This window comes from Rhea americana, unplaced genomic scaffold, assembly GCF_003343005.1.
Source record: "Rhea americana isolate MKP2758 unplaced genomic scaffold, rheAme1 scaffold_257, whole genome shotgun sequence".
Taxonomy (NCBI): Eukaryota; Metazoa; Chordata; class Aves; order Rheiformes; family Rheidae; genus Rhea; species Rhea americana.
In genome coordinates, this window is record NW_028186376.1 from 467,923 (window position 1) to 490,735 (window position 22,813).

Sequence of the window (22,813 nt, forward strand, 5' to 3'; positions counted from 1 at the left end):
ATGGTGCTCATTTCTTTGGAGATACAGTGGTTTATACAGACTGAGGATCTAGCCCGATTAAAAAGGAAAAACATGGAAATACAAAAAGTCTTGTAAGCTCCAAATGTCCCTTACCAGCATTGTAATCACATAATCATGGCCAGCTCAGCTTTGTGTGATTTGTTTCATTATAAAATAATTTCCCCCTGGAATTTTAGTTCTTGCCTACCCTCTGCCCCGAAATGTGCCAGCTCAGAGCAGAAATTAGTGTTGGGGAAAGGAGGATCCAAGTGAGAAGGAGACCCAAATATTTAAAGGATAGTAAATCAACACATGCTGAGTGTCCTCTTCAAAAGGCATTCTGAATTAGCTGAGTGGGTTTCAGATTCTGCCAKGTGTAAACTCCAGGGGTGTGTGTGTGTGTGCAACACTGGGCTGGTCCAGCCAACTGCCAATGATTTATGCTGTAAATTAGTGAAGACCTCATATTGCCCTTCAGAGGTGGGAGGGAAAGAACTGATTTATAGCAGCCACAGGAGCAATGCTGATTTACTCTTTTTGAGGACTTGACCCACAGACTTAGAGCTCTCATTTAAGATCTGCTGGATTTAAATGGGAGAGGTCCAATTCCCAGTGAAATTTGCTTCAGGGGGGTGTGGCCATGAAAAAAAAAATCTGTGTTAATATTGACTTATTTGAGAAACTGTGTTTGTTTTTAAAGCACTTTGTCATCCTTTTCCTTTTGCTAGCTTTTGCAAGAAAGGCATTGCAGGGTGGTCACCGCTCTCTGTGACTAGGCATCAAGTCAGGATTGTGGTCACAAATCAGGTCATCCAACTCAAAGCATGGGACTGCCTCTCTSAATGTATGCTCACCTGAGCATGTGCTGTGTTTCAAATGCATTGTTTTCAACTCTCAGTTTAATTTTTACATGGCTCTGCTTGGCTTGCCTTGCAACCAAAATCCTGTCCTCCATYAGTGCTCTGGGAACTTTCAACACGCAGCAAAGCAAACAATGCCGCCAGAGGCAGGAGCTCATCTGGCAGCCCTACACACATGAAGTAGCACCCAAACATTTCTATGCCTCAGCCTCTCACTTCTTTCTAGGCTTTACACATGTCATTTCACCTCTAGACAARTGAGCCTCCACTTGGCACCTGCCCATCCTGCAGAATTGCAGCACAAATAGCCCTGGCCAGTAACACCAGATTTCTCTTCTACCTTTATTCCCACATATCACTTCTTTGCAGCTAATCTAGGTTAACAATTACTTTGTTTAATGTTTTATGCACTAAAAGTACACCAGCCGCCTGCCCTCCAGAACCCACTTCTCCCCAGGCAAAATAGCTCACTAGAGGGACACTGTTCCAGACCACTCTACAGTGACAAACCTCCTGGCAAAAACATTCAGCAGCCATAAACACTTTCTGGGGGCAAATGCAAGCACCATCACCTTGTAGCAGGAAAGGGAGATTTCTGAGAMTATAAACTCTCCAATAAGGGGCTTTTACAGACTTTTTTGCCCCTAATGAAAGCCCAAACCAGGCAAATTGACAGCTCTTGAAAGATTTAGTGAAGAGATTTTTCTGTCAGAAAGGAAAGTTATGAAAGAAGAACCCAGATGACCTCTTTTCCAGTTTGCCTACCTGCACCAGGCATGGGAGAGTTATGAAATACCACTGTAGGCTCATAGTCTAAGCCAGGAAAAGTGCTCTGCTGGGAGGATTTGCAGGCTTAGGCACCTTAAAAGCTACTAGTGTTTYCCCAGAGAAAACCCCTATCCTTTTGTCTAAAGGCTGACTAAGAGAGATGGCTTCTCACCTGACTTTCTGCTTGTTCAGCCCATCCCTGCATGCCCCCCAGGCCAGGTCTTCACCTGGGATACATTAAGAGAGCTGCTAAGATCAGGATTAAMTGTTATAGATACCTAAGTGTTTTCTACTGCTCCTCATCGAATGATTCATTGACTCTTCTGGAGCTGCAGTGGTTTAGACAAGCTGCAGATCAGGCTCTGTAAAAGCACCAATTGATCCTAYAGATCCCCTCTACTTCCAAAGAGCCAAAGAGCATTGGAGTTTTCATGGTTCACTGAGTAGTTAAAGAGTATAATCATTAACCTGCTGAGGACAATCTTTCTTTTGTTAGGCCCTTTATCGAGTTATCTTGCTAACATAACAGGAGAGGATCTGGGTGATGGGGGAGAGAGAGGAAACAGTGCCCTACAGAGGCTTGTCCATTCTCACAAAATCACAGCTATGCCCATGGCCCGGCATCAGAGAYAATAGCATAGAGGCAAGATATATTTTTGCTCCCCTGCCAGGCCATCCTGTTGTGTACCAAAGTCCAAGTTCACATGTCTTTGACTGAGTCATAGTGCCTAAAACTCCCTAATGGCTAGGTCCAGGTCTTCAGAGGTGTCTTTGCAATTGGAAATCCTAGATGTGCGGGAATTTTGCCTGAGTGGGTCTGGGCTTTGTTACACAGCTGTAATGAGAGAAGAGTGTGAAAATCTACCTAATACTGGAGCAGATGAGTAGCTTGCCTACATCCTGCACACTACTATAGCCTGAAAGAAGCTTTAAAGATAAGTGAGAAGACATTGATATGTCCAGTAGGCACAGGCTGTGCCTTGAGTTTCCCATCAGCTAGTTCTCCTCTGGCAATCCTGACTTGGCAAACTCCACCAATAGCCTGGTATGTTTGTGGACACAACTTACCATACARGTCCTTTGCGCTCAGCTTGGAGGCTCCATCTGCTTTGCCCATGCTGCCACTGTAAAAGAAAGAAGGTCCAAATAAACCATCAGTTCCTGGTTCTTTTTAACATCTGCCTTTACCGTGCAACTCATACACTAATGTGATAGCATGGTATGTGTCTATGGCTTTTTGGCTACTGAATAATGTGGGGGAATGCAGGTGCAGAGGTTAGTTTTTGCATCTACCCACACAATTGTCCTGAGCTGCTAAAAAGCTGCTATATTCCTACTTTGAAGCTTAGCTTTCCCCCCCCCCTTTTTTTTTAGAAGATGTAACCAGTTCTTGCTTTTCACTCAACAGCATAGCAACTTTTTTTTTCGTCTTTTGGCAACTCAGATCTAAAAACAGCATGGGCCTTTTGTCCGAGATGATGGATGTCTGCTCTGCTGATCATCACCCAACTCAAGCGTTTGGTTTAGAATAATGTTGAACTGCTTGGGTAAGCTTCAAAAGTGGGAAAGATGGCTGCAAAAAGGAAGGGGAGGAATTCACACATCTGCCTGAGATGACAAGTAATGGGTTGAAGCTGTAGACATGGCCAGATGTGGAAAAGCTCACCAGTAGGCAGGAGAGTGAGATCAGGGGCAGATCCCATGGGGAGAGTGAGGAGTCTCCCCTGCTGGTTTTTAGCAAGACTGGCCATCCATAAAATATGGTTAAGGTGTGTCAGCCTCATTTCCTATGACTCTTTTCTGCCAGCATCTTCTGACCTTTTTGTGGCATCCCCTGTTGTCAGCACAGAAATCTTGCAGCTCTCCATGGAGGGACCAGCTCTTCCCTCCTCATCAATCAGACATGGCAGGACTCTGAATTACCAGGCAAAGCCTTGGCTTGTCTGATGATGCTGGAAGCTCTTTCTGCAACCCCAGATGTTATCCACACCATGGGCCCAGGTCATCAAACCCAACAGAGGAAACAGGAGACAGGGAAGTCCATCTGGGCCCATCCTAACTAGAGTTACCTTCACTTTAGTATCCCCTGGAAGAATAGAGCTTCTGGAGGTGCTGTTTTAAGGACAGTGGCTCACAATGAGCAATAAACTTGGGCTGTTATTGGGAGTAACCTAGATAAATGRAGACCTCTCCATATAATACCTGAGTCCACCTAAACCTGAGGCAGCGTGAGAACCTATATTAAGGGTCCTTATTAATGAACCCATTTGAAACATACTCCTGGAAGGCAGATACTCAGATATTGAACATTTCAAAATGTGGAAGGACATAGCTGTGTGTAAGATACCTGAGTTGTGAGGTGTCAGGCCTCTAAGCATGGGTTACCYCTCCAGTAATGCTATCCCATCCTGTCCATGCTTAGCTTGTGTGTAGGAGTGTACAGCCAGGAAATAACGGTGTTTTCTCTGGCTCAGGCCTGGCAGGGGAAGATCAAAGTGGCATCTCTGGGTTTCAGGCCCTGTTGTCAGGTTGCCCTCCATGGTACAGGGCATCAGTGAGTGGCAGTCAGYTCCATTCTGTTCTGTTGTGATGGTTCCCAGAGGGCAGGCAATGGTTTGTGGTACCCCATGCTCTCTGGAGACCAAGAACATGCAGGAGGGATGRAGAGAGTTGGTGGCTATAGCTCTGTTGGGAAGCTACCACGGCCAGCCATGRCTCTCCTCCAGGCTGCATGCAGCTTCTACAGGTGGTGTTACCAAACTCTGACATGCAAGACCATGGCTAGGCAGCAGCGCTAGGTACAACTATAGCCTGAGAGATGCCAAAGCTGGGCAAAGCAAACACTGGGAACTTGGGGGCAAGTGGGGACCCCGAGAGTTTCCTCGTAGATGGTGAGGAGGCATGGATGCGTCAACCCTGAGCTGGAGGGAGCCAGTGTTACCCTGCCAGGGAGGTCCTTACTTTGCTGAGCCAGGGCTGCTACTGAGGGATCCTTTGAGACTCATGTCGCTTCACAGGATGGGCAGCTGGAAGGGAAGCAGAGGAGCCAGGGTTAGCAATCAAACAACAGCCTACACGCACTGCTGAGGGGTTTGTCTGCGGGTTATCCCCCACCTCTGCTGTGGGGTTCCACACAATGGCACAGACACACAGGAACATTCAGATGGGCATCACGGAGGTTTCTCACCACTCTCTGCCCTGTAGCTCAAACACCTCTCTCAGATGACCAAAGACGTGGCTTTGACCAAGGCTGAGCTGAGACAGGCACATCCCAGAATGCCTTTCCAAAACCTATTTCTACYTTTCCCCTCTTGCATGTCCCTTCCAGGCACACCCAGACTGTGATATTTCCATGCAGCCTTTTCTGTCAAAGCAGCCCTGCCTACAGTTTAGTCCAGCCTAATGTGGCCTTTGCCTTTCCGGCCATTAATGAGCATGTGGAAGACTGTGGCCCATGTGCTCACGCTGTTGTGTCTTGAAACATTTTTTCATGCACATACTGCCATTATCTTCTGTTATGTGGCAATTTTAAGCTCTGTACCAGCCACTAAAGTATCCTTGACAATATTCCTTGTATAGAGAAAAGTGGTGTAACCGTGAATGCTGTTCCACTGGTAGCAGAAGAAAGGAGAAGAAATTCCTGCAAACAGCTGACTGCCTAGTGAGAGGCAGATGGCTTGGTTCACCAAGCTTTTCCTACTTTCTCTGACAAAAATTTTAAACCTTGAGAAGACGGAGGCAGATTCAGAAACTGCTCTGAGAGCAGAAMTGAAAGGGGAAATAAAGGAAGAGAAAACAAAATATAATAAAAACTTAGGGGATATGWTGTACGGGAATCCAAGGCATTCACCACTGCTCTCGTGTGCAACTTGAAGGRAATTCAAGACATAGCCATCAAGTTTTTGTACTCAGTTTTGAAAASCTCAGGAGCCACCTGCATGTGAGCTGGGTGCTCCACACCTCTTTTTACCTTTGCTTGGATGAAACCCCACTAATCTCATTAAAAGGTTGGCAGAATTCAAAGATACAGCTTTAAAGAACTTGTTGGCCTAAAGGGAGAAATTATTCTGTGTCTTCACTGGGATTTCTCACAGTGGGACCTTTGAACATGGTTAGCGTGCACCACAGTGCTGCTACGAGAGTTGGCAGCTGGCAGAGCTGTCTTGCAAAGGTTTTTTTTTTAACTGAGCTTAGACCAAACTGGCCTATAATTCCTGGGGAATACTTTGGAGTCATCCTTGGCATCTGGGATTTCCCCGCTGGAGGCTGACTCTCTCTGCTGCACGGCTTGTTTTGTCGTGCCCTAGATTCCTTGTGTATCCATTTCTATTCCTCGGGCAGGAAACACTCTTGCAGTACTTTGTTCTGTGTATTTTGCGCTGAGGTTAAGGTGGATGCAAAGTTTTCTTGCTGAACCTAATCAGAGTGCACATGTTTCACAGAGGGATATATTCGGTGTGGATACAGCTGTCTAGATAAAACACACCATTTGTGTGTATGCTTCACAGCTGCACACTGCTAAAACCACGGCACAGCCATGTACACTCATGTGTAGACATAGACTCTGCACAGAGGGTCCCTGGCATGTTTTGGGCCCAGCCATATGCCTTTGAGCATGGTTTGTGTCCCAGTGATACTCCTTGCTGCTGATACTGGGTTAGAGATTACTTTGAAGTGCAGGAAGTGAATATTCTAGATAGGATGTTAAATTCTCCCATTCCTCTCTCACTTGGTAGATACTATAGTCCACATGTGTGTGCGCGCGCGCGCGCGCGCACACACACACACACACACACACACACGTAGATATAAAATCATATACATGTTAGAATAGAAACTTGATGTTCTGCCAACTTTTCTGAGCGTAATAAAACCCGTCCTAGTGCCCAAGCTTGTGAATTTTTCCTCTGTTAATAGCTGCCTGTTGGTTTCCTTTTACAGTCTTCAAACTGTTCCTATCTCCCAGATCTCTGGGTACATTAACACAAGATACCTAGAAAAGGGAACACRCTCTAATAAACCCAGCACCATTCTATTTACTTACACCATTTGATCACATCAGTCGTATGGMTGATGATCATAGTCAGGAACATTTCTGCTTATTAATATAATGTTTCTAGCTCCCTTCCATTTACTACCCCAGCTCTGTGCCTTTATGGAYTGAAACCCAAGGTGCTGCAGCAGGTAAGTGAGCACTGAGCTTGCCCGGGCCCGCAGAGCTCAGAGCTTGCTCCCGGGCCTCAGTTGTGAAATGACAGGAGGCACCAATGAGGGATGCAGCCCAGGAGAGGCTAACTTTTGTTTTTTTCCTTCACAAGCTCCATCAGAAGGAGAAATGATGGGAGTCTGTTTCTGCTTTTAGAAAAATCCACGTAGTCAAACCCTTTCCTGCTCCCAGGGGAGCAACCTTCCCTTGGCAGAAGTTCACTGCTAAGCTTCATGGGTGAAACAGGATCAGCCATACGATGAGCCAACTCTTTATCTCCTGCTTGTTAATAAGAAAGTACCCCAAGGAATAAGCTGGGTTCCCTAGAAGAAGACATAATAAGCTGTCATGTACTGTGGCTAGCAGAAATGTCATTGGACTGTGGAAGTAGTCAGAATTAGTCRCCACTAAACTGAACACACTGGTGGAAATGTGCAATAGGAAATATGCAAAACCCATAACCCAGGAAGCAGCATAAAATAAGCATGAAAGGCTTTGTACTGCTTGCAATCACATTTGTACTCTGGGGCTTCCAAAGTCTTTTTTCTGGCCAAGTAGAGGATGTGCACACTCTAGCAGCACTGACATTTTGGCAAGGGGGCTGGCTGTAGATTTGCCCTTTCTGATGTATCTGCCTGAGCGATTCCTGGTGCATCTCAGTGTTTGTAACACAATAAACCCCAGTACCCCCCCCTTCACCCAACACYCCTGGATGGTTGTCCTCACTGCCAGAGCACCTGCGTTTGAGAGAGGGCACCATGCTGGAAGCATTGCAAGTCCCTGGCAGGTCCCCGTCTTACTGGCTTCCATTCTTTTTATTTATTCATGCTATTTTTATTATTTAACCTTTGCCTGGTTCTTATGCTGCTTTAAGAACTTTATCTGTGTTCAAACTTCTGTTAGTTGAAATGAGGGTGTGGTGTGATACTGGCCAAGTTAAACCAGGACAGAGCCTGTGCAAACTTTTAATTCAGTTTAAATTGTCTGATATTATTTTAATCCTCAGTGGTAAAGGGGGGGGACAGACTAAATTGAGAGAAAACTCGATTTGAGTAAGATTAAGAACATATCAGATTTAACTATGCATGGAGCCCAAGGCATCACATGAGAGTCAAGAGGCAACCTTGGTAGAGCAGCTAGGGCTCCTGCACTCTGTGAGGTCTGATGTGCGTGTTGTCTTCTCTCTGCTGTCATTTCAGCAGTAGCTCCTGCTTCCCTGATTAGATGGTTCCTGATCCCTTTCTTATCTTCCTGCTGGGTGCCACTCTTTTATCTTCCTTACCCAAAGGGGTGAGCATACACTGGAAGGGAAGTGAGGGACAAATTTAGCAGTGCAATGCATGGCAGTAAAGGATTGACTTTTCTTAGGCTCATCAAACCCGGTTTCAAGATCATGCACCCATTCTCTCGGTGGTGCAGGGCCGTTTCTCAGCACAGTGTTTCATGAGATAAGGGCTTCAGCAGCTAAGCCAGACTCAGATTCTGCCTGCTATTTCATAGCCATCCACCCTGCATTTCTCTTCCTCCCCCCCCATTAATGTTGAGACAACAGTTTGAGGGGCAATTCTGTGGACTGAATCCTGAATCACTGGTATCCTCCAAAATAAGGTTATTTTAAACCCAGATCTGTTTGTGTGTGTGTGTGTGCGTGTGTGCGCGCATGTGTGTTTGTGTGTGTCTGCATGACTCCACAAGTGGCTATTTTTAACTAGATTCATACCCCAGGGCACTTTACAGGGTGCTTGCAGAAATATTTGCACCAGCATGCCTGAGCGGGTGATGAAGAGCAGTGTGAGAGTGGGACTGAATAGTTGGGCAGAGGAGCGTGAGGGCAATGTCTTGCACTCCTGGGGCTGCCTCCTGCGTCCTCGCAGCCAAGCCAGTACCCGGAGTAACTGCCTCTGCAGGCAGCAGTGGCTGGCGGGACAGGTCAGGGACTGGGGACAAGTGGCAGCACTATGCTTCTGCTGGGTGGGGGCCAGTACTCGCAGGCACCCTCCAGGAAGCTCCCCTGCCTGGCTCACCCCAGGCTGTGTCACGGGTGTAAGCCTGCTTAGCCATTTTGCAAGCCTCAGCCCAGCAGCTCTCCTGTGCTCTGCTTGCACCCATGCTGAAACAGAGGGCTAGCAGGGAGGCCAGCAGAAGGCAACACCAAAGGACAGCGAGGTGGGTGAAGTTGCATTGTACTTTAAAGCAAAGGAAATTTCGCTCCTTGACTTTCTGGACATTCTTATCCTTGAAGGTCAAATACCGTGAAGGCACACACAGAGTCATCGTAGAAGCCTGTCATTGCTGCCTTAGCTACATTTCTTTACTCTTGTAGCAAATGAAAGAGGACCATATGTTGTTTTGACCTTTTCTGAATCCCTTTGAAAAGGAAGCTGCAATATTGCAAGGGTGGAAAAGACCCAATGGAGAGGAAAGAATAAGAATTCTCTCTTCTCAGTGGGCCAATCATTGTTATTGCTCATATGTTATTTTTATTAGGAATACTTTTCACTTTCCTGCTATGGTCATAATTATTTCGAGTCTCACAGCACATACAAAATTATTGTGAAAACTTCTGGACTTTGGTGAAGACTGGCCAACTTGAAAATATTGTGAAATACTCGTGTATTTTAAGGCTATTATTATCATCATCCTCACTGTTAATAACAACAGCAGCATAGAGTTTTTCTGAGAGCTTTTCATCACAGGTCTAAGAATACCTTTAAGAATGAGGTCAGCTAGATCAGGCAGGAGAAAATTTGTTGATACCAGGCCGTTGGAATACATGATTATATCAGTAGAGAAATACTGAGAAAAACACAAAAGCTTTTGCTGGAACCACTGAAGATCATCAGTAGAAAAATATAGCAAAGCTTAAAGTTCCACTTAGACAATTGTGAGTAGAAAATTTGATTTTTTCATTCTGAAATCTTTTCTAATTTTAGATCTACTAGACCCCAGCGGGACTCTAATGTCAAATAGAAAGTTTGACCTCCTAGTCTTTTGATGTTTTTCAAGAACAAAATATTAGATCAATATCAAAGAATTGTTTGGGTGAGGTCTTTTTCATAAGCTTATTTTCAAGGAGAATTTTGAAATTTTCCATTTTAATGCCAAATTGAGATGAAGCTAAATCACAAAAGCTGTCACCCCCCCCCCCCAAAAAAAAAAAAAAAAAACAAAAAACTGCTTTCTCTGCACGGTTCTGATTGCTATCATTTCACCTGTTTTATGCAAAAGAAAACTGTAATACAAAGAGGTGGAAAGTTCTTGTCAAAGACTGTATACATGTCAGTGCTAGGGGAAGGAACCTCAGTCTTAAATTTTATTCATTGCTCTGTCCAGTAGGACTCATTACCCCTAAGTACAAGACTGTGCAGATGTTTGTTTAAGAATCCTCTCTAAAACCTTTAAAGGTTACTACATAACTAGCAAGTTATGTAGGAGTAATACTATATTTTTCCTAGCATGGTCTAGAGCATTTCTAACAGATCCTATCTTTGTTTGCATTGGTCATCCTGCTGAAATCTATCTGGTGTGACTGGACTTCCAAAATGCCTGCAAGCTAGTACTGAAATGTGTTTTCCTGCCTACAGCCATGGTACTGATGCTGCTGGTTTAACCAATGTATCACAAAAAAGGGTCAAGTAAGATTTGATGTTGTTTGCCTAAAGAATTTCTTGACTGATTTGGATCACATGGAATTATGCCAAAATGCAATGTGGTCTTTTATGCCCCCAAAAGTCAGCAAAAGGAAGTAATTGGGAATGGCTTTGTTCTGCAACACATGCAAAGTGCTCAAGAACATAGAAAGTTTCTGCATCAAGTACATTAGATTAAAGTGCTTGAGCACTGGCAAAATATATGTGATGGATACACTTCCCATGGGTCCTGCCTGGGGATAGGAGGGAGGCAGATCTGTACTGAGGGTGCTGTTGACTGTGTGTGTAGCAAGTGCCAACTGGATGAGTCAGACGGGATGCTAGATTAGCAAAAGCCTCGGCAAGTAACATAAAGCTTCAGTTAGAAACATTAGCTGTGGACCATATGATGTTATCTTTTAAACTTCCCAGGATAACAAAGCACCATCTGTTAGGGTTGCTGGATGTTTTCATAAGGGAATGTCATGCTGATGAAAGCTGTTTGATAGACTGTCATGCAAACCTATGCCTTCTTGTACCCATAAGAGCCGAGGGGGTACAGGCACCGTGATATACACGTATATCCTGCACTGCGTGGCTTTTACTCTTTCTATGCTCCAAACAGCCCCCTAGGCACCTGGGAGTATCCTACACATTCCCATGATCTGTCCTGCCTATCGTTGTTATAGTATTGGAGGACCCAGCAGATAGAAAAGGCTCCATCCCCACAGCAATCCAAAAAGCTCTCTAGTGTTATTGGTGAAGCACTGAGGTTAGTGCTCACTCCTCCTCATGTGGCACCCAAGAGATCTAAATTCACACAACCTTTTTTAGTTCTCTAAAAATGTTTGTAAGAGCCACCCTGGAAACTTGTGGCAGATTTGAGAGTTTAACCTAGGTCTCCTGTGTCCTAGTCCAGCATCACAATGATGAAACCACTCTTCTAATTCAAACTTGCTCTGTAGACTCTCTTCCAGAAGCAAACATGCACAAAAAGCTTTATTTAGGTTAGTCAGAAAGCAGCAAGGAAAACCCAAATCCAGAGCAAAGGGGCTGACAGCCAAAGAGGCAAATGAACATATTGCTGTTGCCCTGTAAAGGCAAGCAAGCAAGGATGTTGTCCCATCTTAGGACTGAAATTTCCAAATCCTGTCTTCTGAATCAGGCCTTGCAAATCATGCATTCTATTTTAACCTGCTGCTGCAGATTCCTGCTGTGAAAAGGAGAAAAGAGCCACCTGATACTTCTTAAAGGGTCTAGTGGCCGTGGGGTCGCTCTTCTTATGCATACTCTTTGAGATGTCTTTACAGATGCCCAAGGTTATGGAAAATGCTGAATCTTGTGTTCTTTCCTTCCTCTCTCTCACCCTTTCAAGTTGTCTCTACAGTGACAGAGCCACACAAGACCACAGGTCACTTTGGGAAGATGTTAGGTGAGCATGAATGAATGTGTAGTTTCAGGGTATGCATGGTACAGGGCACTCTCATGTAGCACGTTAGTTAGAGTCACAGGTGGCAGCAGGTACAACCTGCTAGATACCTGCAAGAAACACTCCCTTCTCTGCACACTGGATTTTTTACATTGCAGAGATTCTCCAGAAGACAAACACCTGGATAAATATAACCCAGCCCAACAGGTTGGTGACACTGGACACTGGCAGAAAGATGTTGTAGATTTAGCCAACGCTCAGATGAGATTAGTATGTTAACTAATGTATAACCAATTTATGTTAGAAAGCATAGGGAAGTAGGAAAGAACCAAGCATTCTTTAGCCTGCATGGAAGAAGCAGGGAGCAGCTCTTTTAGGCTGAGACACCTTGGAGCTACAGCTACCCCTCTGCAAGCTTTGATGGACCCAGATTGCCACTTTCTGTATGATGTCTCCCCTCTTTATGTGCTGTTCCCTTCTGTGCTGTGCATATGCCCAGCACTGAGGATTGCACCCATTTAGCCAGCACCTTGTTCACTAACCTCCTCAGAAACAGTAATTTGTGCTTAAAAAAGAGTGTTTGCTGAGAAATGTTTAGGTAAACTTCCCAGTGTTGAAAGGGGAACACCCACATGCTTCTCCGGCAGTTTGGCTTGGCATGAGTTGTCCTCTTGGGGATCACTCAGCCCTGCCAGATTGCATTAGAAATTTGGAGGAAGTGCATCTGCTGTCCTTAACATTGATCTACCAAGGGGCTTAGAAGGTGGAATGGAGGCTTAGGAGTTACTGCTTGGGTCTTGGAAACACAATGGAGCAGGAAAACTGGGAAATGCCAATATTTACAAATTCCTGATGTGAGATTCACTGACTATCTAGCAAGAACATGGAAGACTAACCCCCCACTCCCCGCCACATGTGCACGTGCACACACACGCACACACATGCATACAAACACACACACACACACACACGTATGTGGCTCTTTCCCTTCCATAGCTGATGAGTTAGGTCCAAATCAGAAGTCGAGGCAGCACTGGAGGCTCCAAGTACCCACAGAGGTTGGGACAGGAGAGCTCATTTACGAATGAGCTGAACCAAATTAGAAGTTTTTATATTCCTGCCAGAAGGTAAAACCCTCCTGAAAGAAACATAACCGAAAGTAAGTCTAAACAGTGCCTTGTTCTATAAATACCCAGAGAAAATGCACAAATAGCCACAGCCTCCAAGATCTTGGGAAAAATTTGGAAGCTGACGCCAGTGCCCTTCTGAAAGGCACATATATAGAGTCTCCATGCTGAGTCACAGCATTTGAATTTACACTTTTCCTCTCTGTTAGATGAACCCTGCAGAAGCCAGGTAGGGGAAAAACATGGAGCAGATTTGAGCTTGTTATGTGTCTGCTGAGCCTGCTTCTTGCCAGGGGTACCAAGCTGAGCATTAGCTATGCTTGGGCTATGGTTTGGGAAGCTTCAGAATTGGACCCAGAACTAGTATGTTAAGTATTAATAGATGCTTTTGGAAACATGGAAGGAGATGGATAAGTGTAGGCTCTATAAAAGCTCATTACAATGGTTTGAACTGAAAGACCCCAGTTCAAAACTACTCAGATAGGAGAAAGTGAAATGTGAATCAGCTGTGTTTCCTAGGGAAAAAAAATAAAACAACCAACCAAACAAAAAAACCCACCCCATGACATTCATCAGGCTTCCTGGGAAAGGAAGAGTGGTGTGGGCAATTGTGTAGCTTTTTCCTCTGGCCTGTTTCTGTTTTGTGTCACACCTTCTGTCACTAAAACCTGTCACTTCATCACCACCCAGCTCCTGGCAAATGGGAGCCAAAGAGAGAAAAGAGCCATTGTAGTGGGCCTAGTTCTGGCCATGGATTTGTCTGGGCAGGAAGACTATAGGGTCCAAATCTTCATCTGTGTGTGCTGGTGGTACTCATGGGGGTGACCTGTCTGGCACCCAGAAAACTTCCTGGAGAAATGCAGTGACAGCTGTATGCTGAAATATTTCTCTCTCCCTTCCCTGCTTCCTCATTCAAAATCCCATTAAAAATAACCTCCTTTCCTTAGCCTGGTACTACACTTCAGGAGGCTGATCACTGACAGGGAGGAGGTTATAGTTGTGATTTTTTAGAGGGGGAGAAGAACTGGACATTTTGCCCTCGGAGATGAAAAGATCCTTTTTATTTTCTGGGTGTACAAATCAGGACACAGACGTCAAGCCAGTAAAAATAGGGAATGACTCTGCATGTGTGTGTCATATCCCAGAGCAGGATGGATAGCAAGGAAACGGTCCCACAGCACAACCCTGTTCTGCTGCAGCCCAGCCTGAAGGAGGGCATTGAATGTGAGCCTCTGTGTCCAGGCAAAACACCAAGATTGTGTGCTCTACTGGCAGCATGTTCGTGTCTCCTGGCTGCAAGTACCAGCTCCCAAGACAATGTATGCCTTGCTAAACAGTGAGCACATCTCTCTTTGCTAGTTTGCCTTTTCCAGGCTAGAATGCATTTGTTGAACAGCCAGAAGACTCTGCAAATGCTGGCACTAATGTGGCAGAGCAGGCTAGAGGCTGGTCAAAGGAGAAGTTGAGAGGGTCCCTGTTGTGTCACTGCTGCTTGATACTGCAATGTTAAGGTTCTGTGAGAGGGCATAGAGAAAAGCAGTTTTCCTCAGGGCTCTTACCTCCATGCTAGAAAGGTAGTGCTGTATTAACACAACGCACTAGTATCAGTTGGTGCCCCAAATTATGCTGCTATAAAAGATGGTTTCAGAATAAAAGTCCCATTTGGCTCCTTTCAGAACCGTTAAAGCTACCCATCCAGCTACCAGTTGCCATGTCTGCACTGATAGCACACTAACACCTGGGTAGTCCTTGTTAATCCCTGATGGAGAGCAGTGGTTTTTTTGCCAGTTGTTGCCATACAGACTGGTAAGCCTTTACAGTGTTGATAGTTTTAAGCTATTACATTTGAGTCCATTCATCATTTGTTAAACTATTGCTTTATYGTTTAAATGTATAAGTACACTGTGACCCCCTCCATGTTAACACCATCCAGTATGTTAGCCTCAGCTATGCTAGTTTGTTACTGCTTTCACAGATGACCTGTAAAGCTTGTCTACCAGATAAATTTAACAGACAAATTCATTTTCCACATTACTTCTAAGCAAGGACCTTAGCCCCAGGAGGACTGTAATACTTATGAGCATCACTTGTCTGGCTTGTGCCAATCTGGACAAGGCTGAAATGCTTCAAGGAAAGATGGCTTGGTGGTAGGGCTGGTCCCTGACCAACGCTCAGGAGAGAGAGAAGGCATTTTGCTTGTAAATGGACTCCTCCAAGTTGACTCACTGTTGTGAGTAAGATGGAGTTGAGACTGATGGGACATTTCTACCACCTCCTCCTAAAGGAATGGTATTTTTGATTACTCCCTGAAATGCTGATTCACATGCCTGGTAGAAATTCAGGTGTGTAGCAGGACAGTCACTATGTCAAGAGCTTTTCCTTCACCAGGGAACAATGTGTGACTATGCTGAGAGCCACTTTTGGGGCCATATGTAGCCTCAGTTTGTCTCCAGTATGGTCCTCTTGAAGCCTTTGGGTTTGCAGTGGGATATAGAATGTGATGGGTAAATCTGAATTAAGGAATACTTATTTCACTGTGTTTGGAGGTCATTTCATGATCATCTTTTCACAAAGAAAGGGATAGGACCACAAACTCTCTCCCTCTGCCTATACAATTGAATAGGGCTATTCCATGCCGCTCCTTGCTTCCCTTCCACATGTCTGCCTAAAGCAGCTTGGGCTTGGAGAATCTAATGCATCAATAAATTTCATTTCCTGCTGTAATACTCTCCTTGGGATTTTTTCTGGGAGGGTGGGGGAGAATATACTGGGGGAGGAGATTCATCTCTGGAAAATCACGTTTGATATCTAAGGCTTTTTCCAACTTTCTTAAGCTAATCACAACAATATTTGTTGCCATCTCTTCCCACACCATTTCGTGCTTCCTACTCATATCCTGTCTGTGTATTTTTGGCCACTCGCTAACAATTCATTTGAGCTAAAACTTGGCACATGGGAGCTCTACTATGAGTGTCACTGCAAGAAAACAAGCAAATATTAATTTAACCAGCTCAGTGACGTGGTGGCAACTATGGTCCCATAGAGAGTGCAGGCTTTGGGGTCAACCCTTGGCTGACAGTGCATAGCGGTGTTTTTTACAGAGTGTATTCAGCCCCTTGAAGTGCACCTGGGGCTCTGACCAGTGCTCACTCAGCCGCCTTGTGTGAAGGGTGGTTGGGCTGTCAATAAGGGGGCAGGATATGGTTATATTCCTGCAGCCAGCCTGGTCATGCACTTAGTAGTATTTCTTGCCAGGTATTTTTGCTTGTGGTGCTGCTGCTGAAGGGGTGCAGACAACAGCCAATTTTCACAAGCACTATGAACATAGAGGATGAGAAGGGTTTATTGCAAGGGTGGGAATTGGGTTTCCTTAATTCTGTGGTCCCAGATTTCAGTTTGCTTGGTGGAAACCAAAATAGGAGAACAGGCACAGTCCACGTCACAGAAATAAATACCAGTGTTAGCAGACCGTGATTCACAGCTGGGGAGACTTTGCAGACTTATCGCTGAACTACTGTCTCAAGGTATTGCACTGGCTGAGGATACAGCCAGGATCAACAATTTTATATTATCCTTCTGGCTCAGAGAAGTGGATTCGGCTTCTGGGGTGGGAATAAACAACAAATGTCCATGTTGCAATACTTGGGATTTTTTGTACAATGTATGTACTATTGTACAATATTGGGATTTTTCTTTTTAGTAGTATTCTAGCCTTTTTCTTTCTATTGTTGGTATTCTCAAATACATGTCTTGGGAGATAAAATTCTACATGAAAAAAAAAGGGATTTATCCTTTCCCAGTCATTTCTGAAAGGCATAAACAGGATTTCATCAAAATACTCTTTGATTTTCAGTCATTAACTTGTTTTATCTGCAAAATGCTGAGATTTTTGATTCCCACAGACAGTCCCTATAGGAAATGAAAAATCAGTTCCTGATGCAAAACATATTCTACTGGAAAATATTTGATCAAACCTTTATGTCCAGCTCTGAGGATAGCCACTTTTATGTGGTAAGCTTGCAAAGGAAGAAATGAGGGCAGAGTGTGGGTTAAAATTATTAAGATGAGGGTGTTACTTTTCAAACTACTTATGTAAAAGGGTCCTTGCTGCAGGGTGGCAGAGCCCTATTATTCATCACTGGTGTTGCTCTGTTTCTTCTGTCACCACCTCCCACCTTAAGAAACCTGCTTCTCAAAGGTGAGGCCTTTGTTAGGAATGACTATGTCAAGACAGTCAGGCTATGGGTAAGTCCTCTCTCTCTACAGAGCTGGTTTTGGGCTCCCTGATGATGGGACTGGGATTTTTAGGGTCCTGAATCCCCTTTATGTTTTCGACAAGTCTCTGCACAGGTTGCCCTTTGCTGTTACAGTGTGTCATATCCACGCTCTGTTTCCTGAAWCAAAAGACAAGATGCACTGTCATGGAAGAGAGCCAGGTGCTATTCTCAAAACCTCCACGCAAGAAAACAGGAAAGTTGGTCCTTCCTCAAGGCACAAACTGCATACTGGAAACTTGATTTCGGCTAACCAATCCAACACGGATCTCTTGTGTATCCTCCAGCAAGTCCTTTAGACTCTGTAGGGCTCTGCTCCCATCAGTAAAATGGCATAACAAAACTTCATAACCTCACAGAGAGAAATACACTAAAAAGTGCAAGGGAATCRGCTACCATGGCTTGGGGGAGAGTTGCAATGCAAGTGCCAAAGCTAGGAAGAGAGGCTGAATGTCAGAGAAGAGTTACAGTCAGTGCCTGGCATTCCTGCAGAGGGTGGGCACAATTGCAGTGGATCCAAATGGGTTCATTCATTGTCCACTTCTCTTTAACCTCTTTTAAGCTACCTGTCATGCTGTAGCATTTGGAGCCTTCTGTTGGTGAAGTCTGCTAGAGATATTTCTCACATTAATCCCCGTGGATGCCGCTAGATAGAGTAATCTTGCGTTAGCTGTTCCTCTCTTTCCCCTTTTAGACTCCTGCTTGATTTTCACTCTGAAACCTGGGCTGAAGACAAGCAAATGGTCCTTTTCCTCTCTTAGCAACTTGTTTAGCAAATTTAGCAATTTTGTTTGCAGGAGCAACTTCAGCACTTCCCACCATCCCTGCTGTCCTGGGCCATCACCTCACCCCTAGCCACTGTGTGCAGAAGCACTGTGATCCAAAGCAGGAACAGAYGGGGCTCAAAGTCCGTTCCTACCCGCCAACATCCCCCCTTCCCAGCTTATTTTTCAGCCAGATCAGTCCCAGCATCTGATTCACAGCCCAGCTGCACAAACGTTGTGCGTTGGCACAACCAAGGAGGGTTACCAGAGCAGGAGTGGTTGGAAATACCTCAGGATAGCATTGCTGCCAAATGTGGCGCGTCCCCCTGCATGCATGCAGGTGAACCCTGGGCCTCCACAAAGCCTGCGGTCTAGGTTCAAGGACTGATTTCCACCGCTTCAGCTTTCAGTAAAGCTAGGAAGCTGCTGTGGAGAAGGCCATTAGGAGGAGGTGTTCCGTGCAGGAATAGCCAGTTACACAGTAACCAGAACAGTCCCTTGCGAGAGCTTTCTAGAAAAAATGTGTTTCCTTTGCCCTTTGTTTCATTTAGAATAGAAGGATGTGTGAGGCTGGGTTTATCAAAAGAATTTAAGAGGTAGTTTCTAATCTTATGTTGCAGAAGTGTTTTAACAATCTAACCACAAATAAATAAATAAATAAATAAATGAAATCTCTTGCAAGGGCAAGGAGGGAAAAGCACAATTGGTCCCCACAGCAGAGCTCTGTGATGACAATCTGCAACTGCACTCAGTTAGCTGGGCCAGGAATGATTACAGGGCTTGGAAGGAGATAGAAGAGTTGTTYGCAATGCCTGAGGAGATGAGGTTTCACTAACCACTCCTAGATGCCCACACAGGGACTTGGAGAAGGGTTTCTGGTCCCGAATAGCTAAGTCTCTTCAAGCAGACATGAAAGAGCCCTTTCTGTCATGGGAACCTCAGTACTGTGGAGCAGATTGCCCCCAAAGGCTGTACAGTCTCCATTTTTGGATATTTTCAAGACCTGACTGGATAAGCCCTGAGCAACCTGGTCTGATTTCAGAGCTCACCCTGCTTTGCACAGCAAGTTGGACTAGGAACCTCCTAAGATCCCTTCTCACCTGAATTAGCCTATGATCCTCAAAGGGGAGAGGAGGAAGGAGCAAGAAAACTCCTTTAAGCCAGGGTGGACRACCAGTCTTTGCAAGTGTTGGTATTGTTGGAGGATGGCACCCAGTCATGCTAACACAAGCAACCTGGCTGCTCCTACAGCCAAAAAAGGTGTTAGGAATGACATTTACCACAGCCTGTGGTTTAAAACAGAGTACAGTCCTCCCCACTGGATCAACTCTCTTTAGGGCATGTTGGTGTGCTGATCCCTACATGATCTGCAGGTTACTGGGTCATCTCCAGAGCAAGGAAGGGTTAGCAGAGGCAAGTTTGTGTCTAAACTCGCACATTTAAGGACCTGGCACATTCTTGAAGGTCTTTTGGAGGAAGGGGGGCAGGTAGCCCCACCAACACAGGAATACMCGAGATTTTGAGAGGGACAGGGAGCATGAGAGTAAAAGGTACAGCAGTCAACTGAATGGAGAAACAGGTGCCTTCTATCCTCCGCCTCAGCAAACACCTGCTCTCCTGACAGCAGGGATGCAACCCTGCTAGCCAGTCCTCCCATACAGTTCTTCCTCAGCCAAAGATGAATATATATACAGATATGTAAWTTTTGGCTCTTTCAGTAATATCCCTTTCTGGCCTGAATTTGGTCAGGAAGCTGCCTTCCTGCCCACAGCTGTCTGAAAGACAGGACRTTGCCAACATTTCATCAAGATGCTCTTTCAGCATAAACAGCCCTGATGCTTCTTTGCTAGTGGGACTCACTTGGGCTACGGCAATGTTCTATTCCTAGGGTTCCCCAGTCCTCCATTATTCCTGGAGGACTAATGAATGGCAAAAGATTTGTGTGGGTCTACTACTAAACCAGGTATTATAAGCTAACAAGATCTTCTTTTAGCTTGGGTTGTCAGGAGCAAGATGCAGGGACAAGMGGATCTGAATGAAGTTGTCCCTATAGCCCTGGAGTGGGGAGTGGCCTCAGTGTGCAGCATCTTGGCTGCTATATACACTCATCTGGCCAAGGACAGGTCATATTGGAGTCAGAGTCACACACTGCACTCTAGGGAAATACCAGTGGTCTTGGAGTGAAAATCAAATCAAGGGACTGCTGAGGGTGGGGATAGCTTAGATATCACCTGTGGTCTTTCCCTGTGCTTTTGATCATTCTTCTAACCTTAGATAGTTCTTCTAACCTTTGGCTGTTTTTATGCAAGGTCTTAGTGGAAGGGACAGAGAGTAGGATTGTCTTTGGCCTTGTGCCAAATGCAGAGCAGATGTTCTGGGGACCTATCTGGTCCAGCTCACATGTGACTGTGGAAGATGGGCTTTGGCTGTTCAGCTCATTTCATGCAGCCTCCCTCTCAGTCCTCACTTCCTAGACTGTAAATTAAACATTCATGACATTTCTTTCCACTGAGCAGCCACTGGTGCTGGAGCTTGTCCACTCCCTTGTAGCCTCMCTTTCAGCACGGAGGAGGCAGAGACAGCTGCCTGGACATGCAGTAGTTGCCACCTCTCCCATCACTTGTGCTCAGTTCCTACTCAGATGGCAGGCTAAGAACATAAGCCCAGCTGTACCACATCAGACCACAGATCTGTCCACTTGGCATCCTGTCTCAAAGAAGRACTGAAAGTGGATGCACAGGGGAGAGGGCAAGAACATGACCAGCACACAGAGATCTTATTTTCAAACAGTCTCTCTACCTCTTTTAAGGATTTAAGAACTGTTAGTAGGCTTTTTCATCCCTGAATTTATCTGACCACGSTTTGTCCAACTCATGTACATTTTTGACATCCTCAACATCCTGTGGCAAGATACTATGCAGCTTGACTCTGCATGGTGTGTAAAACCATCATTTGTCTGCTTTGCACTTGCCAGTTGACACTTTCATGGGATGCCCCCCAGCTCTGCTATCAATAAACTACTGTTCCCTTATTTACTGTCTCTGTGACACCGGCAGCATTACAGAGCTTGAGGACAACAGCACATCAGCAGTCTCTCTCTTCCAAGTGATGAGTATTGGAAGTTTCCTAACATAAGTCATATATAAAGTGGTCCTTTCAACTTTATTTTTAAAATCTGAGCAGATGCAGCAGTGCAGTGGGAAAAGGGTGCTTTCATATGTGAGAGGATTGCTCAGTCAGCTAACTGCTGGACCACACCTAGGGTGTTACCTGCTCTTACAGGCAAAGACTGGCAATGAACACAGCCCTGGTACATTTACTCTCAATTTATCCTGTTGAACCTGCTCCTGCCCAGTTTAGTGCTGCAGCTCATCTGGCTGAGCTGCGGCTTTCTGGCAATTTTTATTTTCTTTTTTCAGCTGGTGAAACTTTCTTTTCTTTCAAGAAGTAGCAACTAACAGTAGCAACAAACTTGGCAATCCTTCAGGTCTACAATTAACCCTGAGAGCCTTTCATGCCCCCTTTACTCTACCCTTGCCCCTTCAATTGCAAAAATTAAAAAAAAAAATCCCCCAGATGATTTACATCCAACCAGCACTGGCTTTGTCTGAATCCTGCCTGCTTGGAGTGAGCATGTGCCTGGATGTTGGACTGGACTCTCCCTTTACCAGCCAGAGTTCACTATTATTGTAATACTGCAAGATCATCTGGAAAATGCTGATTTACATCAGCTGAGAATCAACCCTTCAGTGGAGCAAACTGCAGTTTCCATAGCTCAAATGTACTTTCCTTCTCCTGTAATTTGGAAGGATTTGTGTTCTTGAGTGTCATAAAAATAAGGGTGAATCAACAGTGCACTTGCCTGTGTGCTCATCTCCCTGGAGATTTAGCTAGGGATGCTCACATGCAGGTGTCTGGTGGTAGAAGACTCCTTCTCCTGTCAGCCTGAGGGGCATGACTGTTCTGTGGATCTGAGCACTAATCAAGTCTGCTGAAGTCCATCTAACTCTAGCCAGAGGCTGGTCTCTCCATGCTGCATTGGATGCAGTCCAGGACACCCTGTCCATCAGAGGAGTTCTGACTAGTGTCAGAAACTAAGAGCTGGCTTCTCAGCAGGGGACAACTGGCAAAACTCCATTGTGGTCAGTGTTCATTAGCCAAGGAGCCATCCCCTAATACCTGGCCTTGTGCTGAGAAAGCACCACCCACATCAGCACAGGCTATCTAGATACATCTTATCCCTCTTCCTTCTTCAGAGAGTTTTGAAAGTCCCATATCTCTACCGAGAAGCAAAGCCAAAAGCATCAGGCACTGAAAAGATGAACAGCTTGCTATATGAAAGTCARTGTTACAGAGCAACTTGTGGCAATGGCCAGAGACAAGTCCATTCACTTCTTCCCAGGGAAAAGCATGAATATCATCTAGGGAACAAAGAGTTTTTAATTAGTGCTCCCTTATGCATAAAGCCTAGCTCTCCTACTCTGTCTCTTCAGATGAACACAGCTATAATTAAGAGGCAGCAGTGTCAGGAATAAGAACAGGCTCCAGACTGTGATTTATTAAGGGCTGTTGTGGATGCAATTGCCTTTCTCTCATCTTCTCTTCCCAGTGTTTTTATAAAGTGAATTTAATGGTGAAAGGAGTGTCTCAGGCTCAGGCGAATGGCTATCTCTTTATCTACAGCAGACAGMGCAAAGGCAGAGTTGCTGCTTATATCTCCATAAAGTTACTAGTAAGAGCCTCAAACCTGGTTTGG

At 45.1% G+C, this 22,813-nt stretch overlaps 1 protein-coding gene across 2 annotated transcripts in view; it reads right to left on the reverse strand.

Annotated features, from left to right (window-relative positions):
* The window catches only part of EPS8L2 (EPS8 signaling adaptor L2), a 79,268-nt gene that overhangs the window by 50,455 nt on the left and 6,000 nt on the right, over positions 1-22,813 (reverse strand). For both annotated transcript variants that reach the window (XM_085307334.1, XM_085307333.1), the window contains exons 2-3: positions 4,590-4,654; positions 2,697-2,752 (exon numbers count right to left, since the gene is read on the reverse strand). In XM_085307334.1, coding sequence (XP_085163460.1) covers positions 2,697-2,752; positions 4,590-4,633 — 100 coding nt within the window. In that variant the 5' untranslated portion in view covers positions 4,634-4,654. The remainder of the gene's footprint in view (positions 1-2,696; positions 2,753-4,589; positions 4,655-22,813) is intronic.